Genomic DNA, 21,989 nt, shown 5'->3' on the forward strand with positions numbered 1-21,989 from the left:
CAGGGTGGGACCCCGGCTCCGCCATACCGGGCGACGTCACGTGCCTCGATATTTTATTCTTCATGAGGGATTCTTGAACCGCTCTTTGTCTGACCCATCACCTAGAGCCTGTTTGCCATGGGAGACCCTACCAGGGGCATTTAGGCCCCAGACAACATAGCCTCTAGGATCATTTGAGCACTCAAACCCCTCCACCACGTTAAGGTGGCGGTTCATTGTTATTGTTTACAAACTGAATAAAGGACTTTTGCCACCTTCTTATGAAATTGTCATCTTTTATTTTCTTTTAATTGTGAAAAAATAATTACATTGAATTTGAACAAAAACATGACAGGAATTATGAAAGAAAAACAATATCTCAGTATATTGTAAGTTTGTTTTCACAGATGTCTTCTTAACAAAAGCAATACACTAGTATTTAACAAAAACTTCATACACATGTGAACAATATACAGGGATACAAATTAAGAACTGGAGAATAAAGATTATATACGATTGATTGAACTCACTCATTATCTGCCTCCTAATGATCCTCGCCTCCATTTCACAGAGTTTTGGGTGCAACATAGATTCCTCCTCACTGTAATGATCATCAGATGCTTAAAAACATCAAGCAGAACATCACTTTGTTTCCTCATGCAGAGAGCAGACAGGCGCTGCAGCTAGATTACTGACCATCATACTGTTTCGGCTCCTTACACGTGATCTAAAGCCATATCGTACCTCCTTCCACATATATCCAATATTCTACTAGAGTTTGACTGACAAACAGTATGATTCTTGAAACTATTCATCATTTTTTTACTTTAATTAAATCCATATTATAATTTGGCTCTTTCCTGAAATCAAAATAAGCAAAAAAATATTTAATAATTTTTAAAAGTGTAATGTAGGTGTTTCAGCAATCTACATCTTCAACAAAACACCCTTAACTCATTTAGTAAACTTCAAAATGTTTGGTCAAGAGGAAATGCATTTTTGCTTTTTTATTTATTTATTACTCAATTAATCAGAAATGAAGTCCAACTACCTAGCTAGGCCAGCCACTTCAAGCAATAGGCATGATGAGGTGAGTGAATCTTCATCAGTGCAGACAATACCAGCCCAGTGTAGCAGGAGATTAGATAACATTTTCATTAAGTAATTAGGGATTTGCATATCACTTTTATGTAAAGTCTGGAACAGTAGTTCATATGTGTGTTATAGATTGCATCTTTAAGATGCAATGATCACATGGAGTGTTTAGCCATGTCCTAAAAATCTGTGGCAGCCCGGCTTAAATCAAGATTAATTTGTTTGCTACACTATCAGATGCATAGAAAGGCAATTATGGAGCTTTACTTACTTAAAGCCAGTTGTACCCATATCCCATAGAAATGTAAGGCAGAAACTTGATACTTTAAGGGGATATTGGCATGTAAATTCCTTAGGATTTAACACACAAAATAACAACCTGTTACATTTGTTTAAATGTTCCTGCTTAAAACTGATTATGTAACTTTAATTGTTTACAGGATCAGATTTGCAGTTTGAAATTGTTTAGCTTTCTAGACAATGCTTTCAGAGGTTGAGATTTGGTTGCTCACATACTGTAAAATACTACATTTCCTTTCATTTTAAGAAGGACTGAACTGCTCTATTTACACAAAAATCGCTGATACAAAATCAAATATTAATTGTTACACTTCTCTTTATAACACATTAAAAAGTATGAATGTACCATATTTGTTCAGATTATTTAATCAATGTTCCAGTTTAATGCACTGCTTTTTTGCTATTATCTGCATCACCAACAAACAGGAGTAGTTCTTAACTGTAGGTATTAATTTTGTGTCACCTTTCTTATATGTGAATATAAATAAAAAAAATAATGATAATATGAGATAAAATGATGATTAAAACTACAGGACAAGGAAAAGAGCCACATTATACCAGTTTTCCTATGGGATAAAAATAAGATTTGACATATTTATCACAATAAAGGCAATAACTGCATTTAAAGCAATAACATTTTACTAAAACAACATTTGAGCTATTAGAAATTATATTTAACAGGGAAATCTGCATTTTTAGGCTCTTCAAGCTGTGGTCAGGAGTGATCTCCTTCATACCAGCAGGTGAGATCAACCGAGATGTGAAATTATCAGTCAAACCCTAATCTCCAGTGGTCCAAACATGTTTTTAATGACCCTGGTTACATACTGCCCACACACACACACACTCACATGCATCTTTAAAGTAGGACATGTTTGAAGACACGTTCATCCACACCGATACTCACATAGATACTCAGTCACACGTGAGAATACAGAGACACAATAAACACAAACTCCTGCTAAATTTGTACGTCTGCTCAGTTGATTTTTTTTTTGGCACTCACTGAAAGATTCAACACAGTAAAACTGGATGTCAAGACACTTTAGGCGAGCCCAGCCCAGCCCAGCATGGGTTTGGCCAGGTCCTAGTCTGGGTTGGCCTAGTTGAGACTGAGTTTGGGCTATTAGTAGCCTGACCGACAAGTTGTCTGGGCCACAGATGTTCAATACCCAACTTTTTTTTTTTTCATGAGCTTGATGAATTAGATCAGAACCAAAGAATGAGTATTAGTTAAAAAGACACTTTGGATCAGTCCTTTCTTCATCTGGTGATGTAACACCAAAAAGTAATTAAAAGATTATAAAAGACTTGGTTAAAATGAAATAAATCAGAGAAATGTTAAACGTGGATTTAATGACCTCATGAATTATTATATATTCTATAAAACAGACACCAGAATATTAAGCAAGCTAAAAAGACACACCTACACTATACTGTGTTATAGTGTTACTATATGATGGGAATTTGGAAGAAAGCAACAAGACAGAGGTTTGCAATAATGACTTGATTTCTTTTTTTATGAAGGCAGTTTTGACTTTGACATTTGGAAGCTGGCAGATGGCTTTTACTTTGACACATGGCAGCAAGTTTGAAAGAAACTATCAGCACACCTTACACGAAGAGAAACACATGGAAGATGGGGAAAAACGCCAAGGAATAACAACCTAATGAGGTAAAAGTTTTCATATTTCCTTCCAATTCACCTACAGGTGCAGTTCAAACCTATTTTAATTTATTGAAATGCACCTGTATTTTTTTCACTGTTGTACCTTACCTTAGCATCGTCCATGTGCGTTTAACATTTTATATGACCTCTAATGTCAACAGGCTGTCACCAGAGGTATTAACTAAGTACCTGCATGGATTGGCTATGCGTTTAACAGCCTCAGTACCTCCTCTGTCAAATTCACTCATCCTTCCACAAGGTTGTGACAAGATTGCAAGTCAGATGCAAAATACTGCTCAGCTACAACTCTGTAAAAAGGTTGTAAATAGATTATAGTGTGCAGTACCACTGGTGTGATAACTGTTTAAAATTTTAAACGCCGCTCCACCTGACATTTTACCCCTACTGAAATTGTTTACATTGTGACCTTGGAGCTACAAGGTTGCCTCTGAGTTACAAAACAGTGTGGCTGTGGTTTTCTTTCTCTGTGTTCATAGAAAACAAGAGCAATAAACACATTTTTATAGCCCCTCTGCAGACAATTACCATAATATACCATGAAGGGTTGATGGGCCGTCTGATAAATATAAACAGTCAATGATTACTTCTGGAGTGGCTGACAGCCTCTGCAGCCGGGGGGCTTATTTAATGCACAATCATTTTTAACTGCTCCAAAATGTAGAATACAGATACAAGTGAGTGACTCCTTATTGCTTTCGGCGCCTTTTAAATTTATCTGCCCAGGGAAGCGTGCAGGATGGGAACTAAGTGAAATATAGAATCTACTACTGATGGATGCAATCGAAAGGTTCATTGTCTTACTGTTCTTCAGGAAAAGGCTATCTTAACCATGTGCAAGCTTCGAACTTGGGAATCATATTTAATGGCAAACCTTCCTTGTATTCCACTAAACAATTTCTTGTAACCATAAAATATGAAGTTTTGAGTTAGTATGATGATGAAGAGAGCAATCTAGTCGAATCTCATTATGTTTAGAGTGCAAACATAACTGATTTTAGTCCACTGGGGGGGAAGATTAACATATGCTACAATATTAGACCTAATATTGCAGCATTTAAACTGAGCTTTAATGCTGCAATATAATAATTAATATAATAATATACTACAATAAGAAATAGCATAATCTATTTGATAGAACACTGATGCTGCACTGAGGTCTATGACAATAACTGTCCAGAGATCATCTTTGTTAAAAATTGGGGTAATCTGAAAAATCCATCCTTTAATTTGAGTTCAGTAGGAAATACATAATACCATATTGAGGAATAATTTTCTCAAAGTCACTGTAGCACTTTTGACTTTTCCTCGTGAAATTCCTACAAAAACTGCGACTAAATTATTTTTTGATGGTGTCTAGGATCTTTTTTCAGCTTGGGGTATAAATGTGTCGTGACACAAAGGCCAATTTCACGTAGACACTCCTCAAAATGGAAAAGAGAAGCCAGATATATGTCTTGGCCTTCATTAACTTAATAAATAGTTTCTTACTCATTTCGAAAACATTTAGACCAACTAGAACTTTGAAAAACAATGCTGGAAAAGGATCCAAATTTATGTTGCCTACATGCACAATTGTGGCAGGATAAACAATGAATGTGAGGGAGTTAAAAAAAAATAAGCTTACTGCTAGAAAGTGGCAACCAAAACAGAAATCACAGGGTCACAATGTCTCCATACCATCTATTAAATGCACTCTAAATGCCACCTTGTTGTTTCAGAGGCGCTACAAATGTAAAACTGCAGAGTTTTACTGCTTTAGTCACATTAGACTAAGATTAAGCATTTGGGTCTGATGAGAAAGGAAGGATAAACGTGTAGAAAAAGAATTCCCGTTGTTAAGTAAGCTAGTAGCTCTATGTTGCTGTGGAAATGTTTTATAATTCAAAGGCCAAAGGTCCCTGGAGCCATTTTTGAGTGCATGGTATTATGGACTCTTAAAACATCCAGGACATTCTAAATAAAAATGTGGTGAGCTTTGCCAGAACACTGAAAATGTATAATCGCTGGGTCTTTTAGCAGGATTGTAACTGTAGAGGGCGTTGTTTGAACAGAACAGCTGTCTCCACAGATAATAATTTGACAACATAGCTGAGCACAACTAAGAGGAGGAAGAGGAACTTGCATGGTTTATCCCCTCAGATTTTCAAGTTTCGAGTACCAAGTTCTGCTTTGAAGGCCAGTTACGCACTCCAAAACCTGACATAACACACTGAAAAATCTTAGACATAAGACACCAGCAATGTTTCTGTTGCAGAGAGAAAATCAGCATACTTACAAATAGCACAAAGTACCATATGAGCTAGATAGAACCCTCTCTACCTCACTTTGATATGTTAGACTACATTTAAACCGTCTCATTGCTTCCCAAGATAGCAGAACTGCTCCAATCGAGCAGCTGTTCGATCCAAACCCATCGATTTGAATGTCGTCATCAGCTTTAGAAAAAAGGCAGTCCAGTCAGAAGACAGGAAGTCAAAGAAAGAGATTCACACCAAACAAATATATCCATGGCAGGTATCTGATCCAGCTGGATATTTGTTATTTTGAGGTGAAACTCTTTAGGTTTTCTACTTTAAGCCTACAACATTAAAAACCACTTCATTTTAAAGGAACGCAGACCGCTTCCAAGCATAGCGCCACCGTACACATTAAAAAGTGAGTGTCACCCAAAATGCTGAACCTTTGGTCCACAACTCCCTATAAAAATATTATAAAATGTTTCTGAATGTCATTTTTTTATATGCTTCAGTATAAATATGGAAAAAAGTCTATTCTACTGTGCAAGTGAGAGAAACAAATACATTTTTAAACACTTGAGGGTAGGGGAGGTATCTTTTTGCACAAATTGCAGAAATGTATAGAATGAAAAGGTGCTCCCACAACACCTTGTTTCACAAACACTGCCTATATGATTGACTTCAGGTGAAATATTAGGTATAGAAATAGATGTTTGATGACAGAAACACAGTATGAGGAGGAGTAGGAGCAAAGAGACGCTTGCTACTGCTCCTTTTGTCTTGTACAATATTCTGTTACCAGGAGCACCTCATTTTCCACACGTTGAAAAAAGGAGAAACAATTTTATTTTTTGTGTTGGCACATAAGAACTGGCACGCTGATCGCTCCAGACGCATCGTCCCACTCAAATCAAGGTAGATCTTGTAAGAAAAAGCCATTAAGAAGTTTTAGTGACAAGTGTCAGCATTGTCTGTAGTCCAAGCTGCCCCTTTGCTGCATTTTTTTAAAGAGATGTGTCTGTGTATGTCTGGATTTAGGTGTTCAGCAATGTACGTCAGAAAAGGCAAAAAAAAAAAAGTGTGGCTTACTGAGAGGTTTGCCTTTTATAGCTTTATACAAGAAATATAACTTTAAAATGGCTCAAATGTAACATTATTTACAGAGATGGGAGGGCTTGTGAGGACCATGTCATTGGGGAGGTGGTCCAAGAGCAGGATAGGGATCGCTCCCATCTCCAAGTGCTCTTCTTGTTCTTCTCTTTTCCTCTCCTGATCTCACTTTTGCTTTTGTTGATGGATAACCACTACAGATAGGAAGCCTGCGTAAATCAGCATGAAGATCACTTTGCATGTATTGCTTCTTTCTGTGTCATATGAAATGCTCCTAAATGTCGGGTCTTGGTGTACGAAAACGGTTTTCCATGCAGTGATTGCCATGGAAAAGAAAAACAGATTCTTGAAGATTCACATAGAGAATGGTAGGATTTTTACAGAATGTGATGATACTGCTGATTCTGAAAGCAAATGCAAGAAAGCATGTCTATCTTTCTCACACATGAGTCTGCATTCGTTGCGTGTGTCTGTTGGAATAGTCAGAGGGTGGAGATGAGTATGAGAAGCGAGTGGAACTCCCATACTTTGCCAGGCCCGTTTCAGGACTTTGCTGTCCTGTTCCTGGACCTGACCCGGCCCCCTGTCCTGTTGGATACATCTCATAGGCCGACCCTTCCTCTATGGTAGGAGCGAAGCCCATTCGGTAACTGGAATATTGGGAGGGATATCCATAGCTGTCATATGGAAGTTGGGTTGTGCTGTCCAGCAGGCCACAGTCTCCTCCAGGGTAATCTCCTGGTGATGGAAGAACCGGATTTGGAGGAGCCTCCTGCCTCTGTGCTGCCCGGGAGAAGGTGTTGAACTGGGCATAAGTAGCATGGGACATCCTGGAGGGTGGGCGAGGGTCATAGCAGCCTGCTCTTGAGCCAGGCACTGCGCTGGGTGGAACTGCACCACTGGCGGCAGCTGAAGGTCCGCTGGAAGTGGCTCCGACTGGTCCGGTGTTAGGGTTTGGAGGGCGAAACTCTCCCTGGTAGTGGACAACACGGGACTGAGGTCGCGCTTCTTCGTGGGTGGTGGCTCGAACATTGTAGTAGCCATTAGTTGGATCCTGTGGATGGATAGAAAAGAGAATTGTTTTAGTCTTAAGAATCTGAAAAGTTTCAGACACACTTGTGAAAAGGATGATGTTTCTTATGAAACACCCTTTCATGTGTTTCAGGTTTTGCTCTGTCACATTGAAGTGTGATATGTATTTTAATTGTAGGTGATGTGTTATTGCTTCATGCCATGAACAGACTCTTGATGATATATGAATGATACACCATATAGTAAGTGAATTGTTGGGAAACAGTGTAAAATATCAAGACAATACATGGTTACTTTTTATGTTTGCTCTGTGTCCTTGAGATGTTCTCCAGTGCGCTTCCCTGGTCTATATCTCATTATCACAACAATTTGAGCACATTTGCATTGGACAGAACCGCACTCTGGGTCATAACCTGGCTTGACTGTATTGGAATGATGCAATATAATTCTTCACAACGCCAACACATTCCTGCAGCTATAGTGTAACCTAGGCAGGAGACCAGTGTGACTCTGGCACTGCTGCCACCAGACTCCTCTCACTCTTCAACTAGAACCTCCAATACACTGGAACAACAACCATAAAAAACATTGCTATGGATGTCATGTATACTCAATGGGGTCACTGCTGCATTCTTAACAAGACACTGTAGACTTTGTCAAGATCCTGCAAAGACCCCCGTTTTTAACTTTTTATGCATTCATCTTACAAATCAGATTTTTGCCAAACAATAAAAAAGTTTTTTAACATTTACAGTGGTGATCACAGTGACCGAGAGACTGTATTGGCTGCTTCACCTAGTCATGACATGGAAGAGTCTTCATCCAGTGTGAAGGGTGGAAGAGGAAACAATAACTAGGTAAGTCAGCGTGGTTTTGTTGAGATAAAAGTATAGTCATGTGACACCTGGCTCTCACAAGCTCATAATAATTAGGATGGAAGTCCTAAACATGGGCATACCCACTCCCCAATATTAAGGCCTGCAGCCACATCATTCGCACTGATAACCAGTACTATTACAACACAGGGTTTTTTTTTACAACAAGCTGTATAAACGTTAATCAAATGAAATTTAGTTTCCTAATCAGTTAATTACATTTTTACACCATGATGCAGTTGTGACAGTCAACCTGTGTCCCCTGCCTCTAACTCTTTTGGTCATGATGGATAGATGTTGCAGAACTGTGGGCCAAAATGCACACATGAATGCCCTGCAAAACCCATTCTGCTGCTGCCCATGTGACGCTGTTCTAACCTTTTACTCTAGTTTAAAAACAAGGCCTGCTTTGGGCATTGCATTAGCATTTTGGTCTCAGTGTAGATAGTGATTTATATCAGTAAAGAAGGTCATTTTAAAAATAAATGTAATTAAAAAAGTTATTTGTGTTTATTATTTTATATCATTGTATTTTCATAGATAGAGGTGGGATGAGGCAGCTATGTGAAAAAGCTGCACAAAGACATTTGATCATCATTTTTTCATGGTAAGCCTTGCTGACCCCCAGGTCCATAGTGACCTTTATAGTGCCCCCTCAGGTTTTAGATGATCTGTTGAAGGAATATTATTGCAGCTTTCCTAACAAAGTTAAGCCATTTTGTAGCAGCATATTAAGCATGTCCTGCACAAACTTCTGCTAGTACAAAATATCTGACACTCGTGAAAAATAGATATAGAGTAGACTGGAGCATCATGATCTTCATTGGAGTGTGAGTGAATAACAATACTAATGTAGACCATGAAGTACTGAAAAAGGAAGCATACAAAAATTGGGGCTTCGTAATGGCAAATGTCTAATCTTAAATTAATTAAATCAGTGTTGGTAATAAAACAAATTTTTAGAACTTTAATCAAGGTTTAAAACAGCACATTTTCCTCAGTTAGGGAATAAAAAAACTGGAGAATGTTTGTGAATCTGGAATGAATGTGTGAATATTGCGCTTAAGATACTGCGGATTATCTATGCACAAAATAAAAAAAGTTTTTTATTGCATTTCTTTAAGCTATAAAGTAGATGATGCAGAAAGACCGATTACACACGTGAAGAAGACAAAACGTAAAGAAGTAAAATATATTTGTGAGTTTCTCAATATATATTTTACAGAAATGGGAATAAAAACAATACATTTCTTTATTTTTTGACATCTTAATAAATAATAGTTTTCAATGCTTTCATATGATCATAAAGAAGTACCTTTTCTTAGCATGTCATACAGATCCAAATTTCATGACCCTCATCTCTCTAGAGACATTTTTTGTCACAATGTTTATTTTCTCACAATTCTAGAAAACGTTCTGATCCATAGATGTTCAGATTGTCACCTCGCTAACCCCCAAATACTGGTTCTCTTCACAGAGCACCAAGGGATAACTGTTCAAAATGATCAAAGAAATTAAATATTTGTTTATATTAGATTCAGTTTAGAATATTAAAAGAAAAGTAAAGGTGTAGCATGAGGTTCCAACACAAATTTGGCTTCAGATGTTTATGGCTTGTTTCAAGAAAAACCTTTCGACAAAGAAAACACTGTAGAGATAAGGGGATTTTGTTTCCCAGCACACTTTAAATAGTCACGATAAATAAAAGTTTTGTGGATGCAAACAAGAACCTTTCGACCTGCTAGAGGAAAAACAAGACCTTACAGGAACTGGGAGATGAACTTGACCACAAAGCTCATGCAACATGCAGGAAATAATGCCAAAAATGCTGCAGATAATTATTTTCCTGAAAACCCCTGGTGTCAGCAAATGAAAACCTCTCCGCTGACTCATCTCACCTTGAGCTCATACTCCTCCCGCGTATCGCTCTCGCTCCTGATCTCCTGCTTCAGGTCCATGTCGTCTTTGAATGGCTGAGTGGAGGGAGAGAGGGAAACAGAGGGCAAAAACTAAACCATCAAACAACGAAACACACACACGGAAAGAGGGAAGGTGAAGAAAGGAAAGGAGGAAGACGACAAGGAGGAAGAGGAAAACAGAGTTTCAGCTTTTTCATCCCAAGAGAGTGAAAGCCGACAAACGGTTAGAGTAGTCGGGAAAATAAACGGTTCAGGGCCGAGGTTTGAAACCTTCACAAAGGGGGGCGCCGCCGATTAGATTCTCTGGGACATCCACGGATTTTCTAAAAGGAGCACAATGTTAACGTGGGTGTGTATTTTTGATTGGACGGGTGTATGTTTGTCTTTTATTTCCTCATGGGAGCTTCGGTGGGTAAAACAATAGTATATATTATGATATGATGCAGTAACAGAAACAATGTTTTTTAGTATATCTGGTAATGAAGTATATTTCATGAGTGTCCTATTAGTATGTGCATGTACTCTTTGAAGATTTTCATATTTTATCCCATGACAACCAAAAATTCTTACATCTTTCATTGGCATTATTGGCAAGTGTGGTGCGCATCTGTATATTCAGGCCCCTGTACCTAAAACCAAATTGCCCTCAGAAGCCACCTACTCTCAGTATTAATCCAGTTGTTCTGTGAAGGTCTCAGAGGTTTTTAGAGAACAGTAATGAACAAACAGCATCATGAAGACTAAGGAATACAGCAGACAGGTCAGAGAGAAAATTGTACAGAAGGGTGTCAATCAGAGGGGCAGCCAAGAGGCCTATGATAACTCTGGAGGAGCTGCAAAGATCCACAACTCGGGTGTGAGAATCTGGCCTTTATGGAAGAGTGGCAAGAAGAAAGCCACTGTTGAAAGAAAGGCATAAGAGGTTTCTTAGTTTGCCACAAGTCATATTGATGACACAGCAAAAATGTGGAAGAATGTGATCTAATTGTATGAGAGGAGAACTGAACTTTTTTATCTACAGTCAAAACTTTGTGGAGGAAAACTAACACAACACATCACCTTGGCAGCATCATGCTGTGGGGATGCTTTTTTTTTTTTTGCAGGGATGGTTACACTGGTCATAAGCATGGTGAAGATGGATGGAGTTAAATAACAGGGTAAGCCTGGAAGTGAACAGTCTTGAGGCTTCAAAAGACGAGGCTGTGATTGAGGTTCACCTTCCAGATGGACCACAACTCTTAACATACAGCTGGAGAATGGCCCAGTCAAAGTCCAGACATAAATTCCATCCAGAATCTGTGGCAGGGCTTGAAAATTGCTTGCTCTCTCCAATTTCAGAAAGTTTTTGCAAGAATGAACCAAAACATCAGTGTGTTGATGTGCAAAGCTGGTGGAGACAATCAAATACAAAGACTTGGGCAAATGTTGGTTCTGCAAAGTATTTACCCAGGGGGATAAATAAAAATGCAAGCCACAGTTTCAGATTGTTGTGATGAAAGAAAGTGTGAAAAGGTTCAAAAGGTGTGACTATTTTTGCAAGATGGTGTACGTATACTAGGTGCAATCATTTTTTTTAGGGGGGAGGGTTGTGCTTTTGCAACAGAATTCTTAGATTTGTGATCTTTGAAAGCATCTCTGTTTTGCTCCAGTTTTTCCTTGGTGTGTATTATATATGCCCTTCCTGCCATGTCGCCCTTATTGTCGGTGTATTTGTACATTTAAGGCCATTGACCCGTATGCCTCCTCTCTGCTTCCCCGGTGACTCAGATGGGAGTCTACTTACGGAGTACATGGCCTTGACCATTCTGGTAGCTGTAGAGACGTTGGCTGCCTCCTCCTCCAGGCTGTGGGTCTCTTTGTTGACCGTTTCTACCTTGATGTCTGGTTTACCGAGTGTGACACCGCGGCGACCTGGAAAACAAATGTTTTACAAAAGGTTTCAGAAATTATGTGAGATGTAAGTATTTTTGGGGTTAGTGGGTTAACTCAAAATGCATCAAAATACTCTCCTACCACACAAAAGTAACTGAGACACAACAGTTAAGTACATGGACATGACAGGGGTAATGAATGAAAATAAGTCGGGAGGAAATGGCAAATCTTGGGTCCAAAAGTGGGTATGAACTGGCAAGCTGACCAGGGACCACTACAAAAGATTCAGGGTGCAAAAACAGTGTCTGAAATTAAATATGTCAGTATTTCCTTTCGTAAGTTAGAATTTCCTTAGCTGATTACCAACTAGAGCACCACATTTACTTTTCAATAAAAACTCTTCCCGGCTTTAATGTCTTGTCATCACTCAGCTTTTCAAGTCTTCACAACTGAGCACTCAGTGTTTGCTGACATGAAAAACTCCCTTCTACTGCCAGAAACCTTAAAAGAAAAGATTTCCATCTCTGAAGTCTCGTGCTTCATTGCAGACAACAAAAAGGAGACTGTTTATCTGCAGAGACAACAATGTTTGTTTGACTTTCTCTTATTGTTCGATATCTCTTGTGTAGCCGTGTTTATCAGCTCTGAACCAGAGTATGTACTCTTATCCCTTGAAAATCCCTCTGGGGACTCTGCCAGTCACCTTCAACTTAATTTCCGGCGAAGCAGCTCCAAATGAAATATCTGAAAGCCGCAACAGGGGCTTTTTCCACGAAGCGTGGTATGTGTTCATAATTACTAATTGGATTGCCGTTGGCTATAGAAATAACGTATAGAAATTTACGATTTAAATGTCATTCCCCTTTAAATGCTTTTGTTTTCAGAGCTCTTATTTATGTAGCTACCTCATCCTGCATGTGCAAGTGGCGAGAGAATATCTAACAAGTCAATGTCAGCAAAAGGAAAAGGAAACCATAAAGTGGGCGATTTGAGGCTGATTGCCATATCACATGAATATTCATTAATCTTATTTGAATAAAATACTGTGCGGCTGGCATATGTCATTAACTTTGTGTAACAGAAAAATGACAGAGCAGGGATGGTGGATAAAAGAAAGACTGACAGGCAGAGTATGTGTGTGCATGTCCCTAAACAAACACGTAAAAAATACTCACTGCCTTTGCGTTGGCGGTAGAAGAAGAAGGCAAGTGCCAGCAGAATCATGAGCAGCAGAATGGAGGAGCCCACTGTTGCACCGGCGATAACTCCCACTGGAACAATATCTGAAACGTAAACAGGCAGAAGAAGGGTCGGGGGTTGAGGGACAGCTGTGGCTTCGCTGCTGCACAAAAACTTAACGAGGCTGCAGTTTTAAAGGAAAATCCTTTTTGTGTCCTCGCTAAAAGCTAAATCTCTCAAGGCTGGTTATGCTGATAAGGCGTGCTTGTCAGACAAGGGATGAAAACGCTTTCAGTGGACGTGCATGAATAAATCCAAACTCTGTCAATCTCTTAAAGATGTTTTGGTAAAAAATGACAAAAACGATGTTTTGGTAGATTTTCTAAAGCCTGTGGAATGCAGCGGCACAGAGAATAAGACCGGGATCAGGCTGATAGAGCATGGAGAAACCATTTTCTCCAATATAGTGTAAGATCTGAGATTTCATAACAAAAGAGCCACCAAGAATAGATTAACAACACTCAGTGGTCCTTCTGAGTCACACAACTGAATCTGTTTTAAGGGGAACTAGTTAAAAAAAAAAGAAAGGTCTTTTCTGGCCTACATCAATTATTTCTAAAGAGATTTTCACACAAAATCTCAGTTTTATCACAGCCGTTTGGAGATGAATCAATCTCAATCTCAATCTTTATTGATGAAAACAGAAAAAAAGGACAACTCTTGAGATCCTCTTAGTTTTCCAAAGCCCACTTACAGCAAATGGACCATACATAATCTAACATTGATATAAAACAGAATAAAGTCTAACTTGCCAATGTAAGGATTATGATTATTGATTAATTAATATTCATCAAGAATTATAATTTAAAATCATAATTTGAAATAAAAATAATTTCTTAACCAAAAATCATCACTTACAAATAGAAATCAGAGATATCCTCTGGTGTTGTGATTATGGGCTCAAAGCTCTTTAATAATTACAAATTATTAACCAAACCACCAACTGTCACTGTTTATTCAACCACTTCACCGAAGGTGGGGGAACTTAGACCTTGTTTTGACAGATAAATCACTCTTGCACGAAATAAATACAAACGCTTCTCTTAATTATATATATGAAGATTTATTTAAGCTAAATAATCCTGATATACCATTATTCTGGTCCAAAAACCTTCCCCTAACTAACAAGCACCGTTCTACACAAAGGGAATAAAAAATGACTACCTAACAATAATAATAAAAGAAAAACATATATGCGCATTTAGTGTCTATGAAGATCAAACCATCAGTTTTATGGACAAAATGTGTAATTTGGGTTAAATGGAAAGAAATCCTCCTGGTGTTGATGTCTCGATCACAGCGATCAGCTGATAAAACGGTGGGGCCACGCCCCTTTAGCCACAACCAGCTGATCGCCCCAAATCTTGACAAAGGGACATAAAACTCTGAGGCGGGAACTCAGTGGAAAATCTCCAGCAATAAAACTGGATCAAAGAGTGGTCGGACGAGGCCCAGACCGCAGTTGCTTTGAATGGAAAACTTTTAAAAGTCCAACTTCTAACTCCTGGCTGATTTGGGATCAGCCAGACAAACATTAACCACACACAATTCAGCAGCGCTTACCAAAATCAAATCAAAATCAAAACACAGCTCAGCATAACATAATTCAATCAGTATTGCATGCAACAAGTTAATACCTGAGATTAACTACTGGTGATCCTACATCACCTTAACTGCCTCATCCTGCCCAGACTTCTAAATGCACCTATCTGGTTTAATATGAAAAGAACGAAATTACTTGAAGTTGATTTCTGCTCTCCACCAGTTGAGGACGGATCAGGTCTGAAGAAAAAGGAGGGGAGGGGGACCATGCGTCCGTGATCAAATTAAAGAAAAAAAACGCTAATTTCTCATCTGTCCAGGAGGGGAAAAGATGAACCGTTAGTCGACTGCATTACACAAGGAGGAAAACTCATCTCCTTGGACATAGAACCTCTGTGGGTTTCCACCTGCGCCGGGTGTGGCGTGGTCTTTGATCGGTGAATAAATCCTCTGATCTTCTCGTATCAGACAGATTTCCAGCTGTCAAGCTCTTCCAGGAATGGCCTTATGGAGCAATAGTTCGCCTGCGAGCTTTTGTCTCTCCAGATATGCGCCTCCGTTGCGCTGTCCTGTGAGACAGGCGGGAAATGGCAACGCAACTCTGCATCTCAGCCGGTTTATGCTCCCAGTGACGTCAGAGCTGCGACATCTGTTGAGCTGCGCATGTCAAAAGGTGCGACCAAAATGGATGACCCCAACACCAACCTTCATTTTAAACAGACAATTTATGTGCAATCGTGATCGAATATTAAGGAAACTCACATTTGTGATACCAGTATATAATTTATCTTCTCTGATTTAGGAGTAACAAACTAAAACTGAACAATAAATACCAATAATTTCAGATGAAAAATGGCTCTTACTCCTTCTGACCCATAAAATGCTGCCTTAACATGAACTATGTTCTGTCTTTTGTGTTTTTATTGGCACCACAGATCAACCACATTTATTGAAGCGTATGTGCCAGGTATGTGCACACCTCCAAATTGTGCAAAGTTGTGACACATTAGTCAAGGGAAGTCATGACATTAGATTTAGTGAGGAAGGAGAATGCGTAGGAGAAAGAAAACACAAACAACCCCTTATAGGGTTTATAATTTTACTTCCCTCCTAAAAAGCAACTTCAGGCTTCAGCACCTCATTGTGAGAAGCTCAGAGTTATCAATAAAAAACACAGTTTTGGATTTTGTGTGCATGTTTCCTCCGACATATCCCAACAGTGCAGTGAAATAGCTAAATAACCCGGTGGCATGATTGGTAGTGTCCATTGCTCAGCAAAAAAAGTTTTCCTCTATTTTTATTCTGATGTAGATGTGATATTAAAATACAAACTTGACAAAAACTAAGCATGCAGTACATCACATGGAAATACATTTCTGCAAACATACTGTAATACAGTGACATTCGTACAGTCATGGAGATTCTAAAGACTGAAGAGAGGTTTTAATCCTGAATACAGAGGGCCTAACATTATTTGCAAGCAAGCACTGTTTGGCTGCTTACTCATTCCCAACATACCTTTCTCCTTCAGGGTAATGATCATGGTTCCAGGTCCAAAAGAGTTCCAGGCAGTGCAGTTGTATGGAGAGTGGAAGTCGGACTCCATGACATTGTTGATGGTCAGGGTGGAGAGGACGGCCCCACCTTGGGCTTGGGGTTTGCTCTGCTCCACAGTATATCTCTCCATCAGAGTGCCTTTTTCCTTCTCCCACACATTCTCCTTCCACGCCCAAACCTGTGCAGAGCGAACCAGACCAAACTCAAATTAGGACACAGAAACATCTCCAGGTTTCTAAGGTTTCTAAGTCTGTTCCAAATGAACACAACTCCTTAGAAGAGACAGGAGATTTGTATCAACTAGATCAGGACCAAATCTCCAATATTTTAAATTTTCAGCTACGCTCCACTCTTTGCTGCTGCAATTTAACCTTTGGGATCAATAATGCTAATGTCACTTTATCTCAGCAGTGATAACTATAAAAAAACTCCCGTCTAGAAACCAATGCATAAGATTAAACATTTAGGAAACAGCATGTTTAGGGTTAAAAAACAAGGTTAAGATTAAGTAGCTAATTATACCTGCAAACATTGTGCTGAAAACTGAACTGGAAAGGGATTGAATTCCTCATGAAGGAATCAGAAAGCAGATAACAGTGTAGCAGGTGTACATGAGTGTTAAAATCTTAAGCAGGTTTTGCCACTTAAAACGTGCCAAGGTGGAGTTTTGAGGATATTAATTATAGAGCACTACAACATCAAATATGCATCCAGCCATCTTTCTGGCTTATGTTTCTTTTAAATGGTGTTAAAAAATAAAAAGACGACTCATTGAGTAACTAAATCCAAAATACCCCTGATTTTTCACTTTCATTTCATTTGACAATCTTGTATAATGCGTTCTTTTGTCTGTCTCTAGCAGTCAACTCCTCCAAATCGCTCTCTTTCTAACAATAATTATGTTGCATCGCTTCTGTCTGTGTTTTTTTTTTTTTTGCTGTTTCTTAGTCTGTCATTGCCTCATTGCACACGTGCACAGGCATGCACACAGCACCACACTCCATATTTTATGAGTCCCCGTGTCTCTGCATTAAGCCTGGACTATAATGTCGTATCACATTATACGCTCCGGGCTCGCTGGCAGTGCAGCAGGGGGCTGAATCGCTCTAAAAGCTCTGATTTCTGTCATGTTGGCACTGCACAATTGGATAATTGACGCTGAAAGGTACAAAATTTTACTCTCATTCAATCCCTCTTCCTCTAATTTCAATGTATTGCACCCCCACAGTCCACTTCACTCATTCTAGATGTCAAACTGAAATAATGGGGTTTTTTCTTTCTCTATTGTTGTTTCTTTTTGTTAGCGTTGAAGATTCCACTATTTCTCTCTGCTAAGGTTTCAATAACATATTATCGCTTCCAGTAATTTCCAGGAAAAGGCAGAAACACAAAAAAAAGACCAGTTCAAACCCTGTTTTTCTGGAAGATGCAAGAGAAAACTCATTTACAAATTTCCAAGAGGTAGTCCTCACTACCTTCCTTTAAAAAAGAACAATCATACATGAGCACAAAGCCACCCTTTGTGTAATGCATCAAAATTATACAATAGATACTTATGTGATGGTGCTTAAAATTCTGGGGTTTTCCTAGTAAAGTTCTACATAAGCTACTTATGACTGAGGCCTCCGTATAAGGGTCACGTGCTCTACCGCTACTTTACTTGGATACCCTAAAATAAAATCCATTACAATCTATCACTTTCAAAAGTTAACCAAGTAAGAATAAATAATCCACCTGTGTGTAATTTGACCCCAGTATTTATCCTCCTGTTCTCTGAAGGCCTCAGAGGTTTGTTTGAGAAGATCTTTGAACAAATTTGGAAAAGGTCAGTCAGTCAGTCAGTCATTTTCTATACCGCTTCTTCCATAGTGGGTCGCGGGGGAGCTGGTGCCTATCTCCAGCAGTCTATGGGCGAGAGGCGGGGTACACCCTGGACAGGTCGCCAGTCCATCGCAGGGCAACACACAAACAACCATGCACACACTCATTCATACACCTAAGGGCAATTTTAGATTAACCAATTAACCTTTGGAAAAGGTCAGGTTGTATAAATACTTTTTGCAAGGAGCTGTAAATATCACTTTTAACCTCATGTAACTGGTTAAAATCTGTTTAAAACTTTAACTGTATGCATTCAATTTAAGGGTTAGAAGTATGCAACTAATAATTTATTTTTTGACAAGTAATCTCCAGCACCAACTTGAAGTTTAATCAACAACAAAAAAATTTCTGTTGCCTCATTTAGTCTAACTTAACAAAACAATCCAGTTAGCAGCTCCACAATGTGCAAAACAGTTTTAGTGAAAGCTAAGGACGAAGAAAGCAAAACTCCTGTGGTATCTTTTTGCAATATTTCCCATTAAATTTTAAAAATGTTTTCAGAATACCATGTTGGACTCTTTTGACTTTCTGGCATCAACCTCTTAAGCATTTAACCTTTTGGTAACCTTTGAGCCTGTACGAAGACATCAGTCCTCAGGCAAAGAAATATAAATTCTTCCAGAAATGAGAGATGACAAAGCATCAAATTCCTAAACTCAGAAAGGATCTGCCTGAGGCTGTCAGGTCAGCAGAGTCAGTGACCACTTTCAGATTTCTTTTTGAAACATGCATTTCTGAAAGTAAATCATGTTTAAATTTGAACCTTCTAAATTCAAGTTAAATTAAAAATATATATTATAATGTAAAAGATATTTAAAGATAAAATATATTATAACCCTTTATTTGGCAGTGTACCTCTATATTGAGGTTTGATACTTATTTTCAGATTATAAATGATGCCAAGATGTATCTAATATCTAAAGAGCATAATATTCTCGTAACATCACTTATCACGTTCTGTTTAAAATGCTGTGGGGCAAATTTACAAGGCTATTTGCCCAGCAAGATTTGTGTATACCATAGTTTGCACATCATCTAATTCTCAAACAGCACCTAAAGGAAGATCTGCACCAAAAAAGGCTCTACCAAGCAAATACCACCTCTGTGCGCTGATGCAGTTTGCCTTAATTTAAATAAGATCCTCAGCATGCATTTAGCAAAATGTCCGGCAACAGCTGAGCAAACTGTGTTTGCTTTCTCTCAGACACGACCTACTTTGCTACATGCAGGCAGGTAACTGGTGGTAATATTAATGCAAGGGGAGAAAAAGGTAAAAAAATGAGGTGTTGCATTGCTGGTCATAAAAGCACAAGGCAGAGATACTCTCTTTCACTCATGTGTGCTTGATATTTTTAAAAATAATTTCTCTAATCAAATACGTTGTTTAGAAGTTTATAGTCAGTATCCTGCGATTGTAACCAGAGATCTGGTTGGATGGATTATTTCTTTCACAATCTGCCAGGGGTGTATGAAAACCATACAGATCATTTATCAATAAAGAAACAACTTTATGAATACAATTCATCTCTGACACACTCACAACTTAATCATAGTTTTGAAGAGAGCCTCATCAGGTTAGGACCTGGAGCTCTCTGCTAAAAAATAGTTTTCTCTCCATCCTTGGTCACTTCTGCAACTGTAGTTGTTTCTGGCTACGGAAGATGGGACAACGGTGACCTAATGCAAAAACTGAAGCTAAATTAACAGCATGAGCTAGACTTGATGTCTGTGTCTGCGTGTATTTAGCGCAAATTGCTTTCTGAATCTAGTGCAGAAATCAACCAGATAGTGAGTAACAAATAGAGGAGCAAATTGCAGTGATTTGGTAATTCCTCCTTCTGCTGTAGCTGTCTGTCACCGAAGGCCCAGGCGGCTCTAATTGGTCAATATTTCCTGACCGAAAAACAGTGGTATATTGTGGATATGTGTCAAAAAGGAAACAATGTTTAATGTCTTTTAATGAAGCTGTTTTTATTTCTTTTTTAAAGTTACCTGCTTTTCAAAGTTTTGACATACGTCGTAAGAACAGTCTGCATGAAGGAGAGGTTAAAAATGCATTAAAACTATAAAATATTCTTAAAAAAGTGTGCTTTCCAATTTAATGTGAGTGTATGGGGTGAAACTACTGTTATGCATTCATCAAACTGGGAGGAATTTACTTCTTACTATTGTAAATGTGCACTTAATACTCTGACTATAGTTTTATGTAGTGTCATCCATTTTTAGGGGGGAATGTAGTTTAAATTCACATCTTTATATTTTTTAATAAAGTATACAGTATTTAATTGTTATAAATACAGTTTTGCAAAACGTCAAAAGTATTTTATAGAAATGACACAATTTTGCTTTCAGTTTGCAAAGGATGTGGACAAAACAGCTATTTTGTAATGACTGCTCACATTTGCCACCTGGTGCCATTTAGTGCTTACTGCAGCTACTCCGTTTTCCATTAATTAAATTACTTTAGCCTCCCTTAATGCTGCGGCGGCAGTTACTGAGGCATTACTGCTTGAAAAGCGTTCCAAATGACCAACTACATCTATAGAGGTCATTACTTTCAGCCCAATCTCTGGCCTACAGGCAGAAAAGAAAGAAAGATATGGGAAAAATTGGTTATCATTTACTGCAAAGCTGCAAATTAGATAAGATTTTTTTTATGTTAAAATGATTTTCTCTACTTGATAACTTCTGGTAATAGGGCTGAATGCTCTCCCCCAAGATTATTTAAAATTGAAACATTTCTGGAAGCTGTATCTGTGATTTCTTTTAATCCTATTAGCTGCATTGGCCTTAGTATGATCTGCACAGAATGATGTGTGTCTCCTCTTTGACTTCAACCAAACACCTCAGCAGCTGTTTTCATGAGTCCTACCTTCCTCTACAGAGGAGGAACAGCTTGTTCTCACATATTTGTGACACTCTTGGAGAACAATGTCGCCTCTGCCTTGTCTTTTACCCCGAGTGACTCAAGCTAAAGAGAGAAAGTGTTTTCCAGGTGAGCAGGGCTCTTTGATCAGGATTTTCTGTAAAGGAGATGCAATCAGAAGAGGTCACCCAACTCTAGAGCAGATTACAGCTTCTGAGGATGGACTTACAATCTTATCAGGTGGGGGGGTGCTGGCGATGTAACACTTGATCTCTCCTCTTTCACCTCTGATGGCGTACTGAACTGGATCGCTGGAGATGATGGGCGGGCCTGGGAGAGACATGAAAAGGTAGAAAAGGGGATTACCCATACACACCCGAGTTGCTCCAAGGTTAAATCACATTAAAAAGCATAATGACAAAGGAAAGGATAGCATGCAAAAGTCAAAATCATCAATGCTGAAAATCTGCCATTGTTCTTAAAAAATTAAACCCAGTCTCCTTCATTCTTCTTCCCTGCATCTTCCACATTCCCCATTCCTGTCCCCTTCATTCCTTATTCTTAACTCCTTCATTCCTCATCCATCATCTTTATCTCTCCATCGCCCATCTCTTACTCTTTAATCCCTTTTCCCTACCATCCCTACATACGTCCATCCTCATTCCCACCTTCTTCATCCTATCATTCTTCCTCTCTCATCTATACCTGCTTCAGATGTTTTCAATCATCAATACTGCCCCCTTTCCAAATCTTTACCTCCTTTATGCAACATTCTTACCTCTCTCATCCTGAACT

At 38.7% G+C, this 21,989-nt stretch overlaps 1 protein-coding gene across 2 annotated transcripts in view; it reads right to left on the reverse strand.

The window, feature by feature from the left end:
* Window positions 1–258: 258 nt before the first annotated feature.
* Window positions 259–21,989, reverse strand: part of kirrel1b (kirre like nephrin family adhesion molecule 1b) — a 124,255-nt gene continuing 102,524 nt past the window's right edge. Inside the window, exons 10-15 of one of the 2 annotated variants that reach the window (XM_047367574.1) lie at window positions 21,424–21,524; window positions 16,409–16,625; window positions 13,285–13,392; window positions 12,021–12,148; window positions 10,217–10,327; window positions 259–7,465 (exon numbers count right to left, since the gene is read on the reverse strand). In XM_047367574.1, coding sequence (XP_047223530.1) covers window positions 6,851–7,465; window positions 10,217–10,327; window positions 12,021–12,148; window positions 13,285–13,392; window positions 16,409–16,625; window positions 21,424–21,524 — 1,280 coding nt within the window. In that variant the 3' untranslated portion in view covers window positions 259–6,850. The remainder of the gene's footprint in view (window positions 7,466–10,216; window positions 10,328–12,020; window positions 12,149–13,284; window positions 13,393–16,408; window positions 16,626–21,423; window positions 21,525–21,989) is intronic. The other variant, XM_047367575.1, reaches the window with a different exon arrangement.

Source organism: Girardinichthys multiradiatus, chromosome 6 (assembly GCF_021462225.1).
Source record: "Girardinichthys multiradiatus isolate DD_20200921_A chromosome 6, DD_fGirMul_XY1, whole genome shotgun sequence".
Taxonomy (NCBI): Eukaryota; Metazoa; Chordata; class Actinopteri; order Cyprinodontiformes; family Goodeidae; genus Girardinichthys; species Girardinichthys multiradiatus.